Here is a 17442-nt window from a genome sequence, read left to right as displayed (position 1 = left end):
ATATGAGTTTTTTGTGATGTCATTTAGGTTAAATGATGCTTTAATGACTTGGCAACATATGATAAATAAAGATGACTATGAACTTCATATGTTTTGATCTCATTGTTGGGTACTAGTAAGTGCCGATAGATAAGAAAGATATCCTAAAACTACTTTCTATGTACCATTTGGTTTATATAAAAATTTTATGAAGGTTGGATGATACTTTGGTGACTTTCCAATATATAATAAACAATGTTCTTTATAATATGCCAAAGATGACCACTTACTTTATTGATAATGTTTTGATCTAGAGGGGATATAAAAGGAGCATTTCCATGATGTATGAAAAGTTTTGCAACTAAAGTTCTCTATGCTAAAGTTTATAAATGATATGCAATACTTTCTTAGCATATCTTAGTCATTTTATTGATCACCTTTTTAATCATACTATACAATTATGAGTGTTGTGTAGGCAAGTATCCCAAAATCCTTAACCAATTGGAAAAGAGGGTGCATTCTTGTTCATGGGCCTTTTCCATTTATATTTGAATATTTGCAAATCATTTTTCAAGTCGTTCTATTTAGTTGATTATAATCAACCACACTGACTAAATTGGATTATTACATGTCAATTTCAATATGTAATATGATTTTTTTAGCCAATTAACAGAGTCAGACTCAAAACCTCTTTAATACCAAATTGCATAAACACAAGGCAATCATATTTTTTGCTATCTAAAGCATAAGCAACACTATGTTAGTATGTTCACCACACAAGTATACCTTTGTATATGTACTTCAAATATAATAGGATCTGAGGGTATAATAGCAAGCTTATAAAATTGCATCATAAAGAAATTTTTATGCATTGTCTATTAGTGTTAGTTGTGCCTTCCACTCTTACTATATACTTCATCAATTTCAATTAATGCTAGAAAATCTAGCTAGTTTGCACAAAATATGCTAAAGCATTTTAAGGATAGACATATCTTAAGCTTCAAATAACCACACATTTAAACACTCAAAAATATTACTTGTCAAATGTTCAAATTGTTCCCTTCAAAAAATATAGTTGCCTAATACTTTGACTCCAGCATCCAAAAGGTGATATTTGGATTTTTATCATAAATCTCTACTATAACTACATCAAAGTTCAAAAACATAGAGCATGACATGCTTTTAAAAGAAAATAAATACTTTTCAAAAGTTCTCAATAAAATGTCTCATATAAAATTTGTGATACACATTATTGAATGTTGATTAAACACCTTCTAACACATTTTTTTACCAATTAAAAAGGAAATTATAAGGCATATCATTTTAATACTAAGTTTTAATTAACATTTTCAAATGCTCAAGGAACTAAATGCATTTCTCATTGTTTTAACATTGGTTATACTAAATGAAAGAGGGAATAAGACCATTTCCTTGAAGTCAAATATATGCCATCAAAGCTGATCAAAGGTTTATAATGCACAAAACTAATAGAGCAAACACTATACAAGAGAAGTGTCTTTTTGAAAGTATAATTTGTATTAGTCTCGACATTAAACATGTTATCTAGATTGCTTTAAACAAGAAAATTTCCATACACTAAACAATTTGGCATAAACCATTGAATTTCCATTATACTGTGCTCAAAATACATTTTATCCATCATGTTTCTTAGAGTTATATTTGATTTATCTTTCACTTGCTACTTGAAGTGAAATTCATTGATGCCTCCTTGTTTCTCAAATACTCTATTTCACTATACAAACCTTCATTTACAAAAGTCTTGATTGAGCAAGGTGGGCCTTTATCAATAAAAAAAGTCTTGCATCAAACTATGTATAATTTCCTCTCTAATCAAATCAGGATCAACTCAAAATGCCCAATAATAACTATATTTATATATATATTCTATATATATAAGCTTAATCTAATTGGGTTGCCAATTTTTTCTAGGTTAAAATAGAATATTCTTTTGAAATGCTCTTAAACTTCAGAATAAACCTTCAAAATGTATATTTGCAAATATACCAAACTTGAAATTTTTTATAAATTTAGTTCTAAAGATTGTTTATATTTCAAGAATAGACCCTTGCTCTAGGCCCTTGTCACTAAGAGTGTGGCATAACACTTGGGACAAGATATTACAATGGTAAGCGAGTTGGTGGCATTTCGGTCCCAGTGGTGGCAATTGCACAGGGGTGTATCTTTTATTTACACATGTGTTACTATACTTTTTTTTTTCAGTTGCACATAAAAATATTATACACACAATTGCATTGTAATATTTGAATGGGATATACCACGTAAACAGATACTTCATGTACTTCATGCCACATGTGAAACCATGTCTTCTACTCTTTTATGAGTGATTTGATTCAATTCATGATTTATGGAACTTGGAAACAAGAATATAGAAGAATCTCTATCTGTGCCTTGATTGTGGCCAACCCAAGATGCTCAATTGTGTCAAGCACACTACCCAATACAGCAGGATATCACACTCCGGCTCATCCAGTGTGCTATACAACACCACAATCTCTATCAATCCATTAATAGTCTCATCCAATAGCCAATGTCTGCTGCTGCCATGGGATTCCATTCCCTATCAAACCTCATTCTTGGTGAAGAGCTTGAGTGCCATGTCACAATACGTATAACATTTGCAATTCTTGCCCATTCTGAGGTAGAGATTGGCCAGACTCTAAATCAAACACCCAGATGCATGTAGCCACTGAAGATTGTGAGTGCATGCTCAATGCCTTCTACAATGTAATCAAGTCAATGCCAAATTAATGCAACCAGCAATAGACAACAGTCATGTGAGGCTCATGGCCAACACTCTTTTGGGGGTAGCATCTACAATGTATGGTTTAGTTGTGCTTCCCTGCCATTCTGAAGAATATGCTAATGTGGTAAGTGAATTAAGAATTCATGTGTGGCCATCAATGCAATATATATGCCTTTGAAAAAAAAGTGGGAACCAAAAGATTATTTTGCTAAACAATTGAAGCACACATATGTTTTAAATTCATATATTTTGCAGTATAATAAAATTTGTTGCCACACTACCCACCTCAGTACTTCTTGGGATCACATATAACATGCCATAATATGGTATGTGAGCTTTTGACACACATAGACTTGATCACAAAAGAGAAATCTTTAACTATGTTCAGAAAGGCAGCAGTGAATTGCCTGCTCTGGAAATCCTTGGCACGGTGTCTTTCGCATTAGGTGCAACTGCTGTTTCTTGGTATGGAGTTTTGGGCTAGATGGGCACACAAAGCGCTACGGCGCTTGTCGAGCATGCACAAGGTAATGCATACACAAATTTCCAACAGTTAATTGCCACAAGCCTCTCTACAACAGTCTCATCGCCAAGATCCATTCGAGCTCAATGAACGCAGTTCCCGCTATAGCTCTCATATGTTGCGAATTCTCCCACGAAGGACTCCTTCCTGGTTTGTGCTTTTGAGCAGTAAGTAATAGGAGCGTTTCTTGGAGTTTCGAATTGCAGGGCCTGGGCATCACCATCTTTAGGATGGCCTATATGTTCAAGACGGCCTGGTGCACCAAAGGTTTCCACTGGCCGATGTGCCATACTTCCAGAAGATAGCTGCTGCGTCCATAAACCATTCAGCTCGATTTTACGGCGTTCCGTACTGTTTGTCCTTGTGGCCAAAGAAACTTCGTTGCCGGTAGGTGGAGCAGTGGAGCTGGAGAAGCTGGCGCAATTGCGTGTCAAGTCCGCAATAGAAATTCGTTTTTCTTTCCGTAAAACTAACGACATCCCACGCGTCCTCCAAGCTGTGTCAATTCTAGAAACGTGCGTTTTTGCCTGGAGAATCTTGGCAGCGTGGAATGTCCCAGGCCTTAGATTGAGAAGGCCCACAAAAGCAACATGTTGACATGGTTCGATACAGAAGGGGAAAGATTTAGTATCCCCCCCCCCCTCCCCCCACCTCGGGTGTTTCACGATCAGTCCCTTGTTTGTTTGGAGGCTTCTTGAAATGTATCACTGCAAGGCCGTAGGATGGGCCTTGAATGAGAAGAGTTGCAAGATGTTCTATGGCGTGCAGGTAAAGAAGGAGCAGATTGCCAGTACAACGGCTCCGCACCGGCTTGTCCGAATCCGAAGAGTGGCGAATGTAGCAACAAAAAGTACCGGGCCGGGATTCAAAGTCAATGCATGGGGCTTGATCCTGGGAACGTGTTTGCTCTTGCACCCAGCAAACCAAGCTGTGGCTCTGGACATCGAGACCGCTCAAAAAACATGGAAATGTCTTTTGGGTGGATGCAGGTGCTGTTGTGCTCCACCTCCTCATTTGTTGGGATTCGTTGTTTCTTGTGAATCCAGCTGATCGCATGTTCTTCAGATCTGAGCTGGTTCGATGCGTGGGAGATCCTTCATGCGCTGCCAATTTAGTTTGTCTGGAAATTTGCAGTCCAGGAGACTTGAATTGCCAAGTATTATTTGATTTTATAGACTTTCTGGGATCAAGTTTTTCACTCTGTTTCTGTTCCTCTCTCTCTCTCTCGTTTTGTTTCCGAATATAGGTCAGATGTGGAGACATTTTCCAGAACAAGGTTGTAGAGGAATTCAACACATGCCTCCTGAGCAAAAAAAAGTGCATCCCTCAAAGTGCCAACGACGGCACCTACCCGGTACCTCCAGACTGCGCTTTGGTGGAAAAGTTCAACACCCAAGACTTCACAGGCACATGGTATATTACCAGCGGTCTCAATCCCTTGTTCGATCTCTACGATTGCCAAGTCCATGAGTTCTCGGCCAGCCCCAACAAGCTCACCGGAAAATTGACGTGGAGGGTGACCACCCCCGACGGCGGCTTCATCACACGCGACGCAACACAAAATTTTGTGCAGAAGAATCCCAAACGCCCGGGAGTCCTCTCCAATCATGACAACGAGTACCTCAATTACAAGGAAGATTGGTGAGCAAACGTCCAACAACCGCCATGAATCTTATAAGGAAAGCTTCCGTGTGCGTGCGGTGCGCGATTGCCAGCATAGCTGCGAATCCTTCATGAGCAATTGACGGATTGATTGGGGGCTCTTGCGCAGGTTCATCGTCTCCGCGCGGCTCAACAAGCAACCGGACGACTACATTTTCGTGTACTACACCGGGTCCAACGATGCATGGGACGGCTATGGTGGGGCTATTGTCTACACACGGAGTTCAAGCCTCCCCAAGTCCATTGCCCCCGAGCTGCGGCTTGCTGCTGCTAAAGTCGGCTTGGATTTTGACAACTTCAAGACGACTGACAACAGTTGCACTCCGCAGCCATCTTTGTTTGCTAAAGTCCACAAGAGATTGTTCGAAGGAGAGAAAGCTCTAGCTAATAGTTCTAACTAGTCATTATTCTCCTCTTTGTGTTTAGAATTATTCTACGAAGTGTCTCCTACGTAACATAACCCTACATCCTAACTTGCCACGCCATCAGACAGCAAGGCGAGCAAAGAACGGCAGAATGTAGCGAGACAGCGAGGATGCTTTTGGCTCAGAGCGAATAAAATAATGATACATGGTATTTAGAATGTATTACACTCCTTGAACTTGAAGCTCTCCTCCGTTCCACCGAGGTAAATGGCCAGATATACGCCATAAGGCACGAAAACATTGTCATGATGGCGATCTCCCAAGATCTGCAGTCCCTAACAGCCCTTGAATTCCTTCATTCACGTGAAAAACAAAAGGACAAGGTGACCCATCCCTCCCACCAGTGGTCCCGTTACTAATGAATGGTGAGTGTGCTAAGGAGTTACCGTGTAGGAGTCTGTGGCGTATTGGAAAAATGGCAACCCGTTGTGCATCACTCCAGCTCCTGTTACCAGTTGCATCAGCTGCACCAATAGCGAAGCCCAGAAGTAGCAGGAAATGCAGCAAACGTGCGAGATCCAAGGTTGTGGCACGGGCAGCTCCGCCTCAAGAGGCCCTTCTCGGATCACTGAGTAAGCAGTAGTGCTGTTCTAGATTCATGGGTATGGTCGAACAGCAAAATGATTGAATGCTATACAGAGGAGCTCCAGAGCCTTGTCTCCCCCAAGGTTGAAGAGAGCCAAAGGAGCCGTGCGAAATCGACTGCAGAGGAAGTCATGGATGGCATCTCCCTTGATTCCAAAGTTGTTCTCATCACAGGTCTGGGAATTGATCGGTTTCGGCATCGACACCATACCTTTCCTCCATGTGCAGGCGGTAGCGCTGGGATTGGATTCGAAACATCTAGAGTGCTCGCAAGAAGAGGTGCTCATGTCGTCATTGCCTCCGAGAGCCTTAAGGCTGCACACGCAGCAAAACTCAAGATTTTGGAGCAAACACCCAATGCACAGGTCACCGTGCTCCATCTCAATCTCGGGTCGATGTACTCTGTGCGAAACTTCGTGGCTAAGTTCAAAGCTCTGGGCCTGCCACTTCACATACTCATGTAAGTATCTTCATACACACAAATTAAAGCTCATGGTTGACAAAGTTATGTCTGAAGTAACAATGCAGGAATCGCTTCAAGCCAGTTCGTCCTGTCAGAGGATGGCCTGGAGATGACATTTGCAGTGAATCACGTTGGCCATTTCGTTCTCACTCACTCACTGCTCGACTTGATAGAGGAGACTGCAACGCAATCCGGCAACCGAGGCAGAATCGTCGTTGTTGCTTCCAGCCAACACGAGAGTGCTCGGGGAATTAATTTTAAGAATCTTCACAGAAAAAGTTGGATGTTCGCAGTCCCTGTTTTGCAGAGGTATAGTATGGTATGGTTATAAAGAAAACTTACACATTACAATGAATTTGCAGCATTCATGGACTGTCCACGGTTTATGCACAGACCAAACTTGCTAACATATTGTTTGCCAAGGAACTGGCACGTAGACTCGAGGTTGGTCCTGTTTACTTTGTTTTTGCTCCTCTGGTCTGAACGTTCTCCAGGAGCAAGGAGTGAACATCTCCGTGAACGCGTTGCACCCTGGAGTATTCAACAGCAGCTTCGTTGAGAAATTTGCTGAACCAGCAGGCTGTGAGAAAGCTTACCTGAATATTCCATCTGGATTGATTCTGATCTTTGCCCCGTTCCAGTGGCATTTTCGTGGATTGAACCATTCTTGAAGACGATTGAACAAGGAGCAGCTACAACATGCTACGTGGCGGCACACCCAGATGTCGAGGGCATTTCCGGAAAATACTTTGCAGACTGCCAGGAAACCTCAGGCAGCAAGTATGCCAGCGACATGGAGCTGGGCAAAGAGCTATGGGCCTACACAGAGGACCTCATCGCGTCCCACGCTAATCTAGAAGACTGCCATCTGCCATCTTAGCGGCTCCCACTATTGTGCGGCTTTCACTGTCGCTCTGGATCTTGCTCGCAGCTCTATAAGCTGTTTCACATCACCTCGCATGGAATTTCCAGGTGTATTATACCGATTCTTTCTGAGCTCTCTCCAGGTAAGCTGCGGCAACAGATTTATATTATGTAATCTTCATCATGCTATGGGCAAGATCATCTGGAGAAGTACGCAAGAACCGAAGAGGATGGAGGCTCCCATCGTACAAAGCCACAAAGATTCTTGGCAGCTCGAAGAAAAACAGAACGGAGAGCAATCATGCCACAAAATTGACCGTGTAGAAGCAGAATCTCGCTAGTTTTGGAGCAGCTTCTCTATGAGAAAGCACAAAGGTTATTTGCTGCTGTAAGTATCCAAGGGAGGTTGACGAGGGCATTTGCATGTGCCAGACCGGGTTTCAGCACATATCGACAGCTTACTTGGGATACGACATCCCAGAAGCATTGCTGCCAAATGCGGACTTCCCCCAAACACCGTGAGCAAATGAGCACCACGGAACTCTAGTTCCGTTCCAACATAGTGCGAAGAAACGGAGCTTGGGGAGTCCCAAACAAAGACGGTAACTCCGTATTCGTCGTACATTGTAGTTTTCCGGAACGGATTACTAGTATTTATCCTGAGCCAACGGAAAACGAAACTCCAGGAGTCAGAAAGCAGCCGCGATTGCGGCAGTGGGACAATCCAAGTCACGAGCATTGTTCTTACTTGATTGTGGACTTTCTGCTGCTCCTGATGTTAACGAAGTCGGGAGTATCTGTGCCTCTTCATGTGTGAAAGAGCGAAGCCAAAGTGAATCACTTAAAAGGGCAGTTCCTCTTCAATCATTAGGTGTCCGCGTCCTCTAAATGCATGGTCCATCACGGCTGTGTTGGAACAAGAGGAGCCGAGAGCTCCGCATGTCTCAGCAACATTCCATCCAAACCAAGCTCGCGTTCTTGGAATCTAGTCGCTGAGCCGAGCCGCAGCAGCACTGTGAATGAACAAACCGCCAAGCTCTGCGTGTGTTGTTGATTGATGGTGGACCTTCCTGCGCAACTTTGAGCACAGAGCACCACCCTCCATGTGTGTAAGCATGCAGAGAAAGTGTTGACGACATTGAGTTGTTTGGTCCTGTCTGCTTCTCTTCTTCGTCTTACGTTGTTATTGTTGCTTGTTTAACTGTTCTTGCTGTTGCTTGTGCATCAGCTCCAGGATCAAGCTCGCTTTGCGCCTGGCCCTGCTGGTGCCGTTTTGCACGAGCTCCGCCAAAGGAACCCCGGCGTCGTACTGTTGCGCTGTGACAAGATGAGCTGCGTCGTTCTGGCCCAGAGCAAGGAGAACAGCAGCTGCATTCTCCTTGTTCCTGGCCGAGCCGGAACGTATGAGCTCCACCAAAAGTGGGATGGTTGACTCCTGGCCGATTGCAACGCGCCCCTCCTGGTGCGTTGCAAGTATTGCCAGAATAGCCAAAGCTTCATCCACCATGCCTGCGTTTGGATCCAGCAGCTCCATCAGCGGCGGAACCACGCCAGCTCTCACTGCCTTGGCCTTGTTGCCTTGGTATATGGACAAGTTGAAAAGGGCAGTGGCTGCGTCCTTTTTGCCTCGGGGAGTGCCTTCTCTGAGCAAGTTCACTAGAGCTGGAATCGCAGCCGTCTGGCCAATCGTCACCTTGTTATCGTCCACAACCGAGAGGCTGAAGAGCGTAGCAGCGGCATTCTCTCTTGCCTCCATGCTGCCTGACTTGAGAACCTCGACAATCGGATTTATAGCACCTGCCTGGACGATCTGAGCCTTGTTGGGGTCGTGGATGGAGAGATTGAGCAGAGCGGTAACTGCATGCTCTTGTATCCGCGTGTCCGTGGATGACAAGAGTCCAATCAGCAGCGGAACACCTCCAGCTTCTGCAATGCAAATCCTGTTGTCGATGCTTCTCTTTGCCAGCAGCCTGAGGTCCGCCACAGCTATCCTTTGCACATCCACTTGGGGGCTGGAAAGCTTCTGCAGTAGCGCCTCTACGGCCACCCTGTCTCCACATGCTTCCAAGTCGGACGAGTGACCACCCCGACTCGTGCCAACTTTCTTTGGCAGTTCGATCCCGTTGGTTTCGCACCACTGACAGATGAGACTCCGGAGAACATAGTTTGGAGTCAGCACCAGATGCGGGAGCGTCTGCTGCGTTATCGGGCATGTCTTGTGGCCGGCATCTAGCCACTTTTGGATGTAGGAGCGCTCGTAAGTCTGCAGAATCACGACAATTAATAAAAGAATTCACGATGAGAGCACGTAACCTGGCCAGTTGCAACGATGACGGGGTCTTTCATCAGTTCCAGCGAGATTGGGCACCGGAAATCCTCTGGAATGGCTGGGTTGCTCAGCTTGTCTGATCGCGGTGACGGTGACAAGGGATTTCTCATAGCGAAGTCCACTCGTGCTTTGTCGATTGAAACATAAGGTTCGTCCGCGTCCGAGATGGCAACGCCCTTGAGCCTTCCCAGCACCATCTTGATTGCAGCGTCAAGGTCACCACCTTTGTCGAGCTTCAGGCTCTCCTGCGCACGAAACTCCTCCTCCTTTATCTCGGACCAGGTTTTGAGGTGTAGCTTGTCGGCTAGTCTCTCCGCTGCCATTCTATCATAGTCTCGTTCGTCACTCATGCTGCATCGCATCAGGTCCTCGATCAGCTCCGTGTCGATAACTTCTGCTTTGCCTTTGGCCCTCTTGAGCTGCGCATGGAGGAGCTCCACCTGCGCATGGATCACAATCATCATCGAAAGCTCACCAAGGAAGACAGGTTTTGGTCGACATACCTGTTCTCGGACCTCTTCCGAGAGATTCAGTGAATTGTATGGCAGGGAATCTAGCACATGCTCCAAATCCGCGGTCACGGATTGGAAGCTGCTGGCAATTCCTTCTCTTTTCATGATCTAGATTTCCATCTGCAGTTCAGGCAAGTCAAAGGAGAACTTTGCGGCTTACCAGGAAAATTTTGCTTCCCTTGTGGCAGAGAGAGAGGAGGTCCTTGGCCGAGTGGAGAACGAGCTTGAGGTCGTGGAAGGGGCTAAGGGAATCAAGCGAGCTGGCCTCCCTCGCCTCCTCAAGCAGCGGGGCCAAGAGCTTGAGTCGGCGGGCGAGATTGGTGCATTCCTTGCGGTGCGATCTGGCGTAGTCCCCCAGGGATGATATCTCGTTGAGCAGCCCAATGAGAGTCTCCACCAGCTCCTGGAACTCACCTTGTCCGGCCATAGCGGCCTATGATACCCTAATCAATCACCAGGGCAGCTTAGATCTCGCGTGATTCATGGAGCTCGTTGTAAACGCGTTGCAATCACGCGGCCGCTGGAGCAGCCCTTGCCAGGAATCGAATTGACAAATCCAAGTGAGAGAGAGAATTAGAGCCACGAGATCGAAGGGAGAAAGCCCCAGCCGCCCTGTCCGACTTTGATTCATTCACACAAAAATCAAAATTTCGCCGCCAGCTGGCGGGAGAATGTGGCGTCACGCGTACACGTCAGCCCTCGTCCTCCCTCCACTTCGCGTTTTAGGGCGATGCGATGAATGCGCCGCTCGATCGGGTGCTTCTTCTCGTATAGGCAGCAGCCCGCCCGGGAGGCGGCAGAGGGGGTGAGATGGGCGGGCGTGATCGCGGCGCTCAAGGCGTGTGGCGCGACAGGGGAGGTAGAGGCGGGGCGAAGCATTCATCGCGGCGCGGAGCAAAGGGGCGGCTGGAGCATCTACGCGCACAATGCCGTCATCGAGATGTATGCCAAGTGTGGGCATACCAGGGACGCGAGCGCCGCGTTCTGGCGCATTCCTTGCCACGATCAGGCGTCGTGGAACAGCCTCATTCTGGGATACGCCGCCACTGCCGATGCGGCTGCTGCCCGCCACCTCCTCGACTGCATGGCGTCCTCCGGCTGCCCGCCCACCGCTCCAACGTTCCTTGCCGCGCTCCGGGCCTGTGTTGCCACTGCCGCCACCAAATCCAAGCTCGATGCCCTCGACTGGGGAATGTCTCTGCACTCCCAGGCTGGGCAGCTGGTGGAGAATGATCTGTTCGTGGGCAGCGCTCTCATCGACATGTACGCCAAGTGTGGCAGCCTGCTCGATGCTCGGGCGGTCTTCGACCGGATGGCGCTCCACGATCTCGTGTCGTGGACTTGCCTCATACTCGGCTTTGCGGAGAACGGGCAGGGTGACATGGGCTTGGAGCTGTTTGCGAGCATGACATCGCAGGGGGGCTGCCAACCAAGCTCGCGGACCTTCGTGGCCGCGCTTGTGGCTTGCGCGGCCTCGGCAGACAAGGAGGTGGGGCGGCTCATGGATGGCCAGCTCGTTAAGGTGGCGTCCCTCGACAAATGCTGCGCTCTTCATGCCGGAGCTGTGGAGATTGGGGCCGAGTCGGACACCTTCGTGGCCAACACTGTGATCGACGTCTTCTCGAGGTGCGGGAGCCTTGTCAATGCCCGCAACGTGTTCGATAGGATGGTGCGCCGCGATGTTGTGTCGTGGAACGTGATGATCTCCGGCTATGCAGACAATGGGCACGGTGACGCTGCTCTGGACCTTTTTGCTCGCATCGGCTGTGCTCCCACTTCTCGGACTTTTGTTGCGGCTCTCACGGCCTGTTGCAGCGTGGCGGAACACTCGTCACGAGACGAGGGCCTGAGCAAGGGACGGGCTGTCCATGCACAAGCAAGGTCGAGTGGCTACGAGTTTGACGTCTATGTCGCAAGCACGCTTGTGTTCATGTATGCAAAGTGCGGGTGCCTTGTGGAGGCCTGTCGAGTCTTCCAGCGCATGCCGAGCCATGACGTGGTAGCGTCGACTGCGTTGATGCTGGGTTACACGGACAACGGGGAGTGTGGCCTCGCCTTGGAGCTGTATCAGCGCATGCAAGGCCATGGTGCCGAGACTTACGTCGCCGCTCTGAAAGCCTGTGCGGCCTTGGCAGACAAGGAGGAATGGCAACGAGAAGTTGGCAGCGGTAGGCTTGTCAAGGCCCAGAGCCTGGAAACCGGGGCACGGATTCATTCGCAGGCAGCCGAGAGCGGGTGTGAGTCGGACGTCTTTGTTTCTAACACGCTCATCGACATGTACTGCAAATGCGGGAGTGTGGCCGATGCTCGAGCAGTGTTTGATGCGATGAAGCAGGGCCGGAGCCTTGTGTCCTGGAATGCGCTCCTACTGGGGTACGTAGAGAACGGTGAAGACGAGGTGGCACTCGAGACCTTGTCCAGGATGAGTTTGAGCTGTGCGCCCGATGCAAGGAGTTACGTTGCCGGACTCATGGCTTGCGGGAACCTGGTGGCGCTGGATGCCGGAAGACAGATTCACGCTCTTATTTGTCGCGAGGAGCTGGACAGGGGCAATGCTTTCGTGGTGCATCGGCTGGTGGACTTTTACGGCAAATGTGGGAGGCTGCTGGACGCGCAGCTCGTGTTTGATGCGTCGGGTGTGGAAACAACAAGGGACGTGCTGATATGGAGCGCACTCATCGGGGGCTATAGTTGCCAAGGAGGTACCGCGCAGGCGTTTCGATTCTTTGAGGACATGAAGAACGAAGCCGTGCAACCCAATGCTGTGACGTTTATCTCTCTTCTCAACGCTTGCAACCATGGAGGATTGGTCGACGATGGCGAGCGATTGTTTGCCACAATGCATGCTCAATACGGCATCCAGCCGGAGATCAGGCACTATCACTGCATGGTAGACATGCTTGGACGTGCCAACCGGCTCGACGACGCGGTAACCATGGTTGCCAGCATGCCGTTTGAAGCCACACTTGTGACATGGACCACCGTGCTGGGTGCGTGCCGCAAGTGGAATAACATGCCGCTGGGGAAGCTCGCGTTTGAGGCGTCCTTGAGGCTGGATGACAGCGATGCTGCCACTTACACTCTGATGGCCAATATCTACGGCAGCCTTGGGATGTGGCAAGAGCAGTTCGAGGTGTTGGTGGCCATGAGGCGGAGAACCTCGGCTGCCGCTCTTGGGGTCTGATATTTTGCTCAAGTTTCTATTTGTTGGGGGCGAAGGAGCGGTGTATGCCTCGGTGCCCACACTTGGCTCCACAGCAGGGATGCAGGCCGCCAAGGGCTTTGTGGACGCGGATCCACACATGGAGTTGGAGGCAACCCATGATTGGAGATGACGGCCCGCTGGTGCTCGGAGGAAAGCAAGCTGCACAGGAGCATCGCTACCAAGTCAGGCAGACGGTCCTAGCTGCATTCAAGGCGTCTGGCACTCTCAAGGAACTCGGGACTGGCAAGAGGATCCAGGCTGATGCTCTTGAACAGGGACACCTGACGGGCGATGGAGAGGACAGCTACGCTTTAAACTCGCTTGTGAATATGTATGCCAAGTGTGGAAGCCTGGTGGAGGCTCGTGCCGAGTTTGAAAAGTTGCAGCGCCGGGATGCCGTGTCGTGGACAACACTTATCCTGGCGTATACGGAGAATGGACGAGGCGGGGAAGCCTTGGAACTCTTCTCGCGCATGGCGGACGAGGGTTGCCTGCCGGACGGGCGCACCTATCTTGCTGCTCTCGTGGCCTGTGCGAGCTTGGTTGCCAAGGAGGAAGGCAAGAGAGTTGACAACAGAAAGAGGTGCATGGACAGAGGCATGGCTATATTCTGGCAAGCGTCAACTAACGGGTGCTTCGACGTGTTCGTGGCCAACACGCTCATGGACCTCTTGTCAAAGTGTGGGAGCATGCCTCAAGCCCACGCTGTTTTTGACAGGATTCCGTGCCATAGCATTGTGTCGTGGACAGTCTTGACTCTGGGATATGTCGAGAATGGAGAGCCCGAAACAGCACTTATGCTTTTCAGCGTCATGCAAGATCAACAGGACTTTGTTCCCAACTCTCGGCTTTACGTCGCAGCTCTCATGGCTTGTGCTAGCCTTGCAACCAAGGAAGAAGGGCGGCTGGTCGATGGAAGGCTTGTGAAGTTACGATGCCTGGAGAGGGGTATGGACGTCCACTCTCAGTCGAGAACAAGTGGCTGTGACTCTGTCCCGTTTGTGGCAAACACGCTCATCGACATGTATTCGAAGTGTGGGAGCCTGCTTGATGCCAAGAAGGTGTTTGACAGCACTCAAGCGCGAGATGCTGTTGCTTGGACTGCCATGATGCTTGGCTATGCCGAGAATGGAGAAGCCGAGCGTGCTCTTCATCTGTTCGCGTGCATGGAGCAGCAAGGCTGCAGTCCACGGCCCCAGACGTTTGTGGCGGCGTTGGTTGCCTGCGGTAATATCGTTGCACTGGATGCCGCCAAGAAGATTCACGCCGTTATCTGCAGGCAAGGAGTGGAGAGCAACACCATTGTGGCAAACTGCCTCGTGGACTGCTACAGCCGGTGTGGCAGCCTAACTGCTGCCGAGCTCGTCTTCGCTTGGATGGTGAGAAAGGACGTGGTGTCATGGAGCTCCATGCTATCGGGCTACAGCTGCCAGGGAGCCACGGCTCAAGTGTTCGATCTCTTTCATCAAATGGTGTTCGAGAAAGTCGAGCCAGACAAGATGTCTCTCACGGCACTTCTCACGTCATGCAGCCGCGCAGGCCTCGTAGATAAGGGGATGAAATGCTTCCGCAGCATGCTGGCCGAGTATAGAGTTGACCCCGACGTTCATCACTACCACGTCGCCATCGACATGCTGGGCCGGGCTAACCGGCTTCACGAGGCGGTGGCAATGGTCAAGGCAATGCCGTTCAAGCCGAAGCTCGTGACGTGGATGACCGTCTTGTCCGCCTGTCACAAGTGGAAGGAGGTTGCGCTGGGAAGGCTGGCGTTCGACTGTGTGATGAAGCTGGACGACTCGGAGGATGCCGCTTACGTTCTCATGGGCAACATCTACGGCAGTGTGGGCATGTGGAAGGAGAAGTCGGACATGTTCTCCCTGGGGATGAGCAAGGGACGGGGAGGCGACAATGCGACTACTCATACTCCTCGTGATGGAATTCGATCATCACTTGACAGCCATGGCTAGCACTTTAGACTGCTCCTGCCACATGCCCAGGCTTCCATACAGTCCTGCCATGACAACGTATGCGGACGCCTGCAAGTTCCCGCCAGGAAGCTTGAGTAGTGACTCAAATGCCTCTTGTGCCACTGCCAAGTTCTTCCACTTCTTGCATGCATCCAGCAGTATGGTCCAGGTCACCAATGTTTTCTCTACAGGCATCGTCTTAGCCATGTCCAAGGCGGCATGCAGCTGGTTCATTCGCCCAAGCATGTCAATCATGCAGTGGTAGTGCTGAATGGCTGGGTCGAGGCCGTGCTTGGAGGACATGGACTCGAAGCAGGCCATGCCTTTGTCTACTAAACCTTCATGGTTGCACGCGGTGAGCACACAGAGGAAAGTGACACCGTCTGGCTTTACACCCTGAGCTTGCATCCTTTCAAACACGGTGAACACCGTGACTTGCTGCTCGAGCTTAGAGCCACAGTTGCAGCTGCAAGCAGCCATGAGCGCGTTCCATGTAACCAGGCTCACACTGTCTAGCGTCTCAAACACACGCACGGCATTGCCGATGCTCCCACATTTACCATAGAACCCGACCAAGCAGCTTGCAACGAATGCCTCGACCTCGAGGCCACTCCGGCATGTCTCTGCGTGTATTTCCCGCCCATAGCTGATAGCTGCATTGCCGCATGCTACGAGAAGAGCTACGTGTGTTCGAGCATCCGGCTTGCAACCTTCGTGCCTCATACACGCAAACAGATCCAGAGCCAATAGCTCCTGTTCATTCTCCGCGCATCCCAGGAGCAAGGCATTCCACGACACCACGTCACGGTGGAACATCCTGTCGAACGTCCCGCGAGCATCTAAAAGGCTTCCGCACTTGGAGTAGAGATCCACAAGCGCGTTTGCAACGAACATATCTCCGTCGTGGCCGCATTGCCAGGCTTGGGAGTGGAGCCCCATCCCTCTCTCTAAAGCCTTCAACTTCAGAGTTGAAGGCTTTAGACCACCATCTCCAAGATAGTCATGCTTGCCATCCGAGACCGCAGAGGCTGGTTGTGCTTCCTCCACAGCTGCCAGTCTAGAGCATGCCGTCAGCGCAGCGACAAAGCATCGGGCGTCCGGTTGACAACCCTCGAGCTGCATCCATGCAAACAGGACGAATGCGACCTTGCAATCTCCAGCTTCTGCATAGCCAAGGATGATGCTCGTCCAGCACACGACATCGCGGTGCTGCATCTTGTGGAAAGTTTCCCACGCATCTGCAAGGCTGCCGCATTTAACGTACATGTCAACCAAGCTGCCCCCGACAAACGTGTCCTTGGAGTCCAAACCAGTCTTGGCAACTTGAGAATGGATAAGCATCCCGCGGTGGAGGTCCCCCAGGCTGCCACAGGCCTTGAGCGCCGCCACGAAAGTCAGAGCACTCGGATCATGCATCTGAGCAAATGCGTGTAGAGCTTGAGCAGGCTGCCCGTTGTCCACATATCCCAGGATCAAGGCCGTCCAGGTGACAACGTCGCGATCGTGGTGCGGCATTGCGTCAAACACAGCTCGGGCATCTGTCATGCTCCCACACTTTGCATACATGTCCACAAGGGCACTCGCCACAAACACGTCCGAGCCACATGATCCGCTGGTAACGGACTGGACGTGAAGGTCTCTGCCGATGTCGAGCCACAACCTTTTGCAAGTAACGTCGTCGCGTGCTAGGCTGGTCACTGCCATCAAAGCAGCAGTGTAGCTCCGGGCATCGGGTTCGCAGCCGCCTTCCAGCTGCATGCGTTGGAAGAGGTCCAAGGCCACACGGCCCATGCCTTTGGATGCATATCCCAGCACGAGTGCGGTCCATGAGACAACGTCGCGCTCCTGCTCGGCTATGGCATCAAATGCCGCTTGCGCATCGGCCATGTCACTGCTGCACTTGGCATACATGCTGACAAGGGTGTTGGCGGCGTAGATGTTGGAGGCGAAGAGCTGCGTCCCCTCACTTGTGGCATGGACTCGCTTCCCAAACGCGAGGTTCTTTGTGCTGCACGCGGATTTTAACGCTGCAATTAGGCTCCACACTGGCGCCACCAGCTGCTCCACGTTGGAGGTGCGGCAACGATATCCATTTCTATGTAGGGAAGTCCAGATCCCTGGCATTGAAGCAGATGACCTGTGT

At 49.8% G+C, this 17442-nt stretch overlaps 5 protein-coding genes across 5 annotated transcripts; 3 read left to right on the top strand and 2 right to left on the bottom strand.

Annotated features, from left to right (window-relative positions):
- The first annotated feature begins 3999 nt into the window (after positions 1-3999).
- LOC9648773 (short-chain dehydrogenase TIC 32, chloroplastic) lies at positions 4000-7971 on the top strand. The gene is made up of 10 exons (XM_002984992.2): positions 4000-4276; positions 4353-4443; positions 4534-5946; positions 6014-6133; positions 6188-6419; positions 6477-6731; positions 6785-6866; positions 6917-7004; positions 7064-7661; positions 7719-7971. The coding sequence occupies exons 3-9, from the start codon at positions 5733-5735 to the stop codon at positions 7300-7302; spliced, it is 1230 nt and encodes a 409-aa protein (XP_002985038.2). The 5' UTR covers positions 4000-4276; positions 4353-4443; positions 4534-5732; the 3' UTR covers positions 7303-7661; positions 7719-7971.
- LOC9648962 (U-box domain-containing protein 13) lies at positions 7885-10812 on the bottom strand. Its single transcript, XM_002984906.2, has 4 exons — positions 10288-10812; positions 10119-10235; positions 9600-10055; positions 7885-9549 (listed from the first exon to the last, which is right to left on the bottom strand). The coding sequence occupies exons 1-4, from the start codon at positions 10552-10554 to the stop codon at positions 8470-8472; spliced, it is 1920 nt and encodes a 639-aa protein (XP_002984952.1). The 5' UTR covers positions 10555-10812; the 3' UTR covers positions 7885-8469.
- A 54-nt stretch (positions 10813-10866) lies between these two features.
- On the top strand, positions 10867-13311 carry LOC112351725 (pentatricopeptide repeat-containing protein At4g33170-like). Its single transcript, XM_024690096.1, has one exon. The coding sequence runs from the start codon at positions 10867-10869 to the stop codon at positions 13309-13311; it is 2445 nt and encodes an 814-aa protein (XP_024545864.1).
- A 44-nt stretch (positions 13312-13355) lies between these two features.
- Positions 13356-15299, top strand: LOC112351724 (putative pentatricopeptide repeat-containing protein At3g15130). Its single transcript, XM_024690095.1, has one exon. The coding sequence runs from the start codon at positions 13356-13358 to the stop codon at positions 15297-15299; it is 1944 nt and encodes a 647-aa protein (XP_024545863.1).
- LOC112351723 (pentatricopeptide repeat-containing protein At1g11290, chloroplastic-like) lies at positions 15296-17423 on the bottom strand. Its single transcript, XM_024690093.1, has 2 exons — positions 15474-17423; positions 15296-15343 (listed from the first exon to the last, which is right to left on the bottom strand). Exons 1-2 carry the CDS (start codon positions 17421-17423, stop codon positions 15296-15298), a joined length of 1998 nt encoding a protein of 665 aa, XP_024545861.1.
- Positions 17424-17442: the final 19 nt, after the last annotated feature.

The sequence above is a fragment of the Selaginella moellendorffii genome, unplaced genomic scaffold, assembly GCF_000143415.4.
Source record: "Selaginella moellendorffii unplaced genomic scaffold, v1.0 SELMOscaffold_65, whole genome shotgun sequence".
NCBI lineage: Eukaryota > Viridiplantae > Streptophyta > Lycopodiopsida > Selaginellales > Selaginellaceae > Selaginella > Selaginella moellendorffii.
This window is presented reverse-complemented; position numbering and strand designations above follow the sequence as displayed.

Bases quoted from the DNA above. Each gene is read 5' to 3' on its own strand.
- LOC9648773 (XM_002984992.2), top strand. From the start codon at position 5,733: ATGAATGGTGAGTGTGCTAAGGAGTTACCGTGTAGGAGTCTGTGGCGT. The intron at 6,867-6,916 runs GTTGGTCCTGTT...AACGTTCTCCAG, and splicing joins AACTGGCACGTAGACTCGAG to GAGCAAGGAGTGAACATCTC. The intron at 7,005-7,063 runs GTGAGAAAGCTT...GCCCCGTTCCAG, and splicing joins ATTTGCTGAACCAGCAGGCT to TGGCATTTTCGTGGATTGAA.
- LOC9648962 (XM_002984906.2), bottom strand. From the start codon at position 10,554: ATGGCCGGACAAGGTGAGTTCCAGGAGCTGGTGGAGACTCTCATTGGG. The intron at 10,236-10,287 runs GTAAGCCGCAAA...ATGGAAATCTAG, and splicing joins AGGGAAGCAAAATTTTCCTG to ATCATGAAAAGAGAAGGAAT. The intron at 9,550-9,599 runs GTTACGTGCTCT...GTGATTCTGCAG, and splicing joins TCATCGTTGCAACTGGCCAG to ACTTACGAGCGCTCCTACAT.
- LOC112351725 (XM_024690096.1), top strand. From the start codon at position 10,867: ATGCGCCGCTCGATCGGGTGCTTCTTCTCGTATAGGCAGCAGCCCGCC.
- LOC112351724 (XM_024690095.1), top strand. From the start codon at position 13,356: ATGCCTCGGTGCCCACACTTGGCTCCACAGCAGGGATGCAGGCCGCCA.
- LOC112351723 (XM_024690093.1), bottom strand. From the start codon at position 17,423: ATGCCAGGGATCTGGACTTCCCTACATAGAAATGGATATCGTTGCCGC. The intron at 15,344-15,473 runs GTGACCTGGACC...TTGTCATGGCAG, and splicing joins TGCCTGTAGAGAAAACATTG to GACTGTATGGAAGCCTGGGC.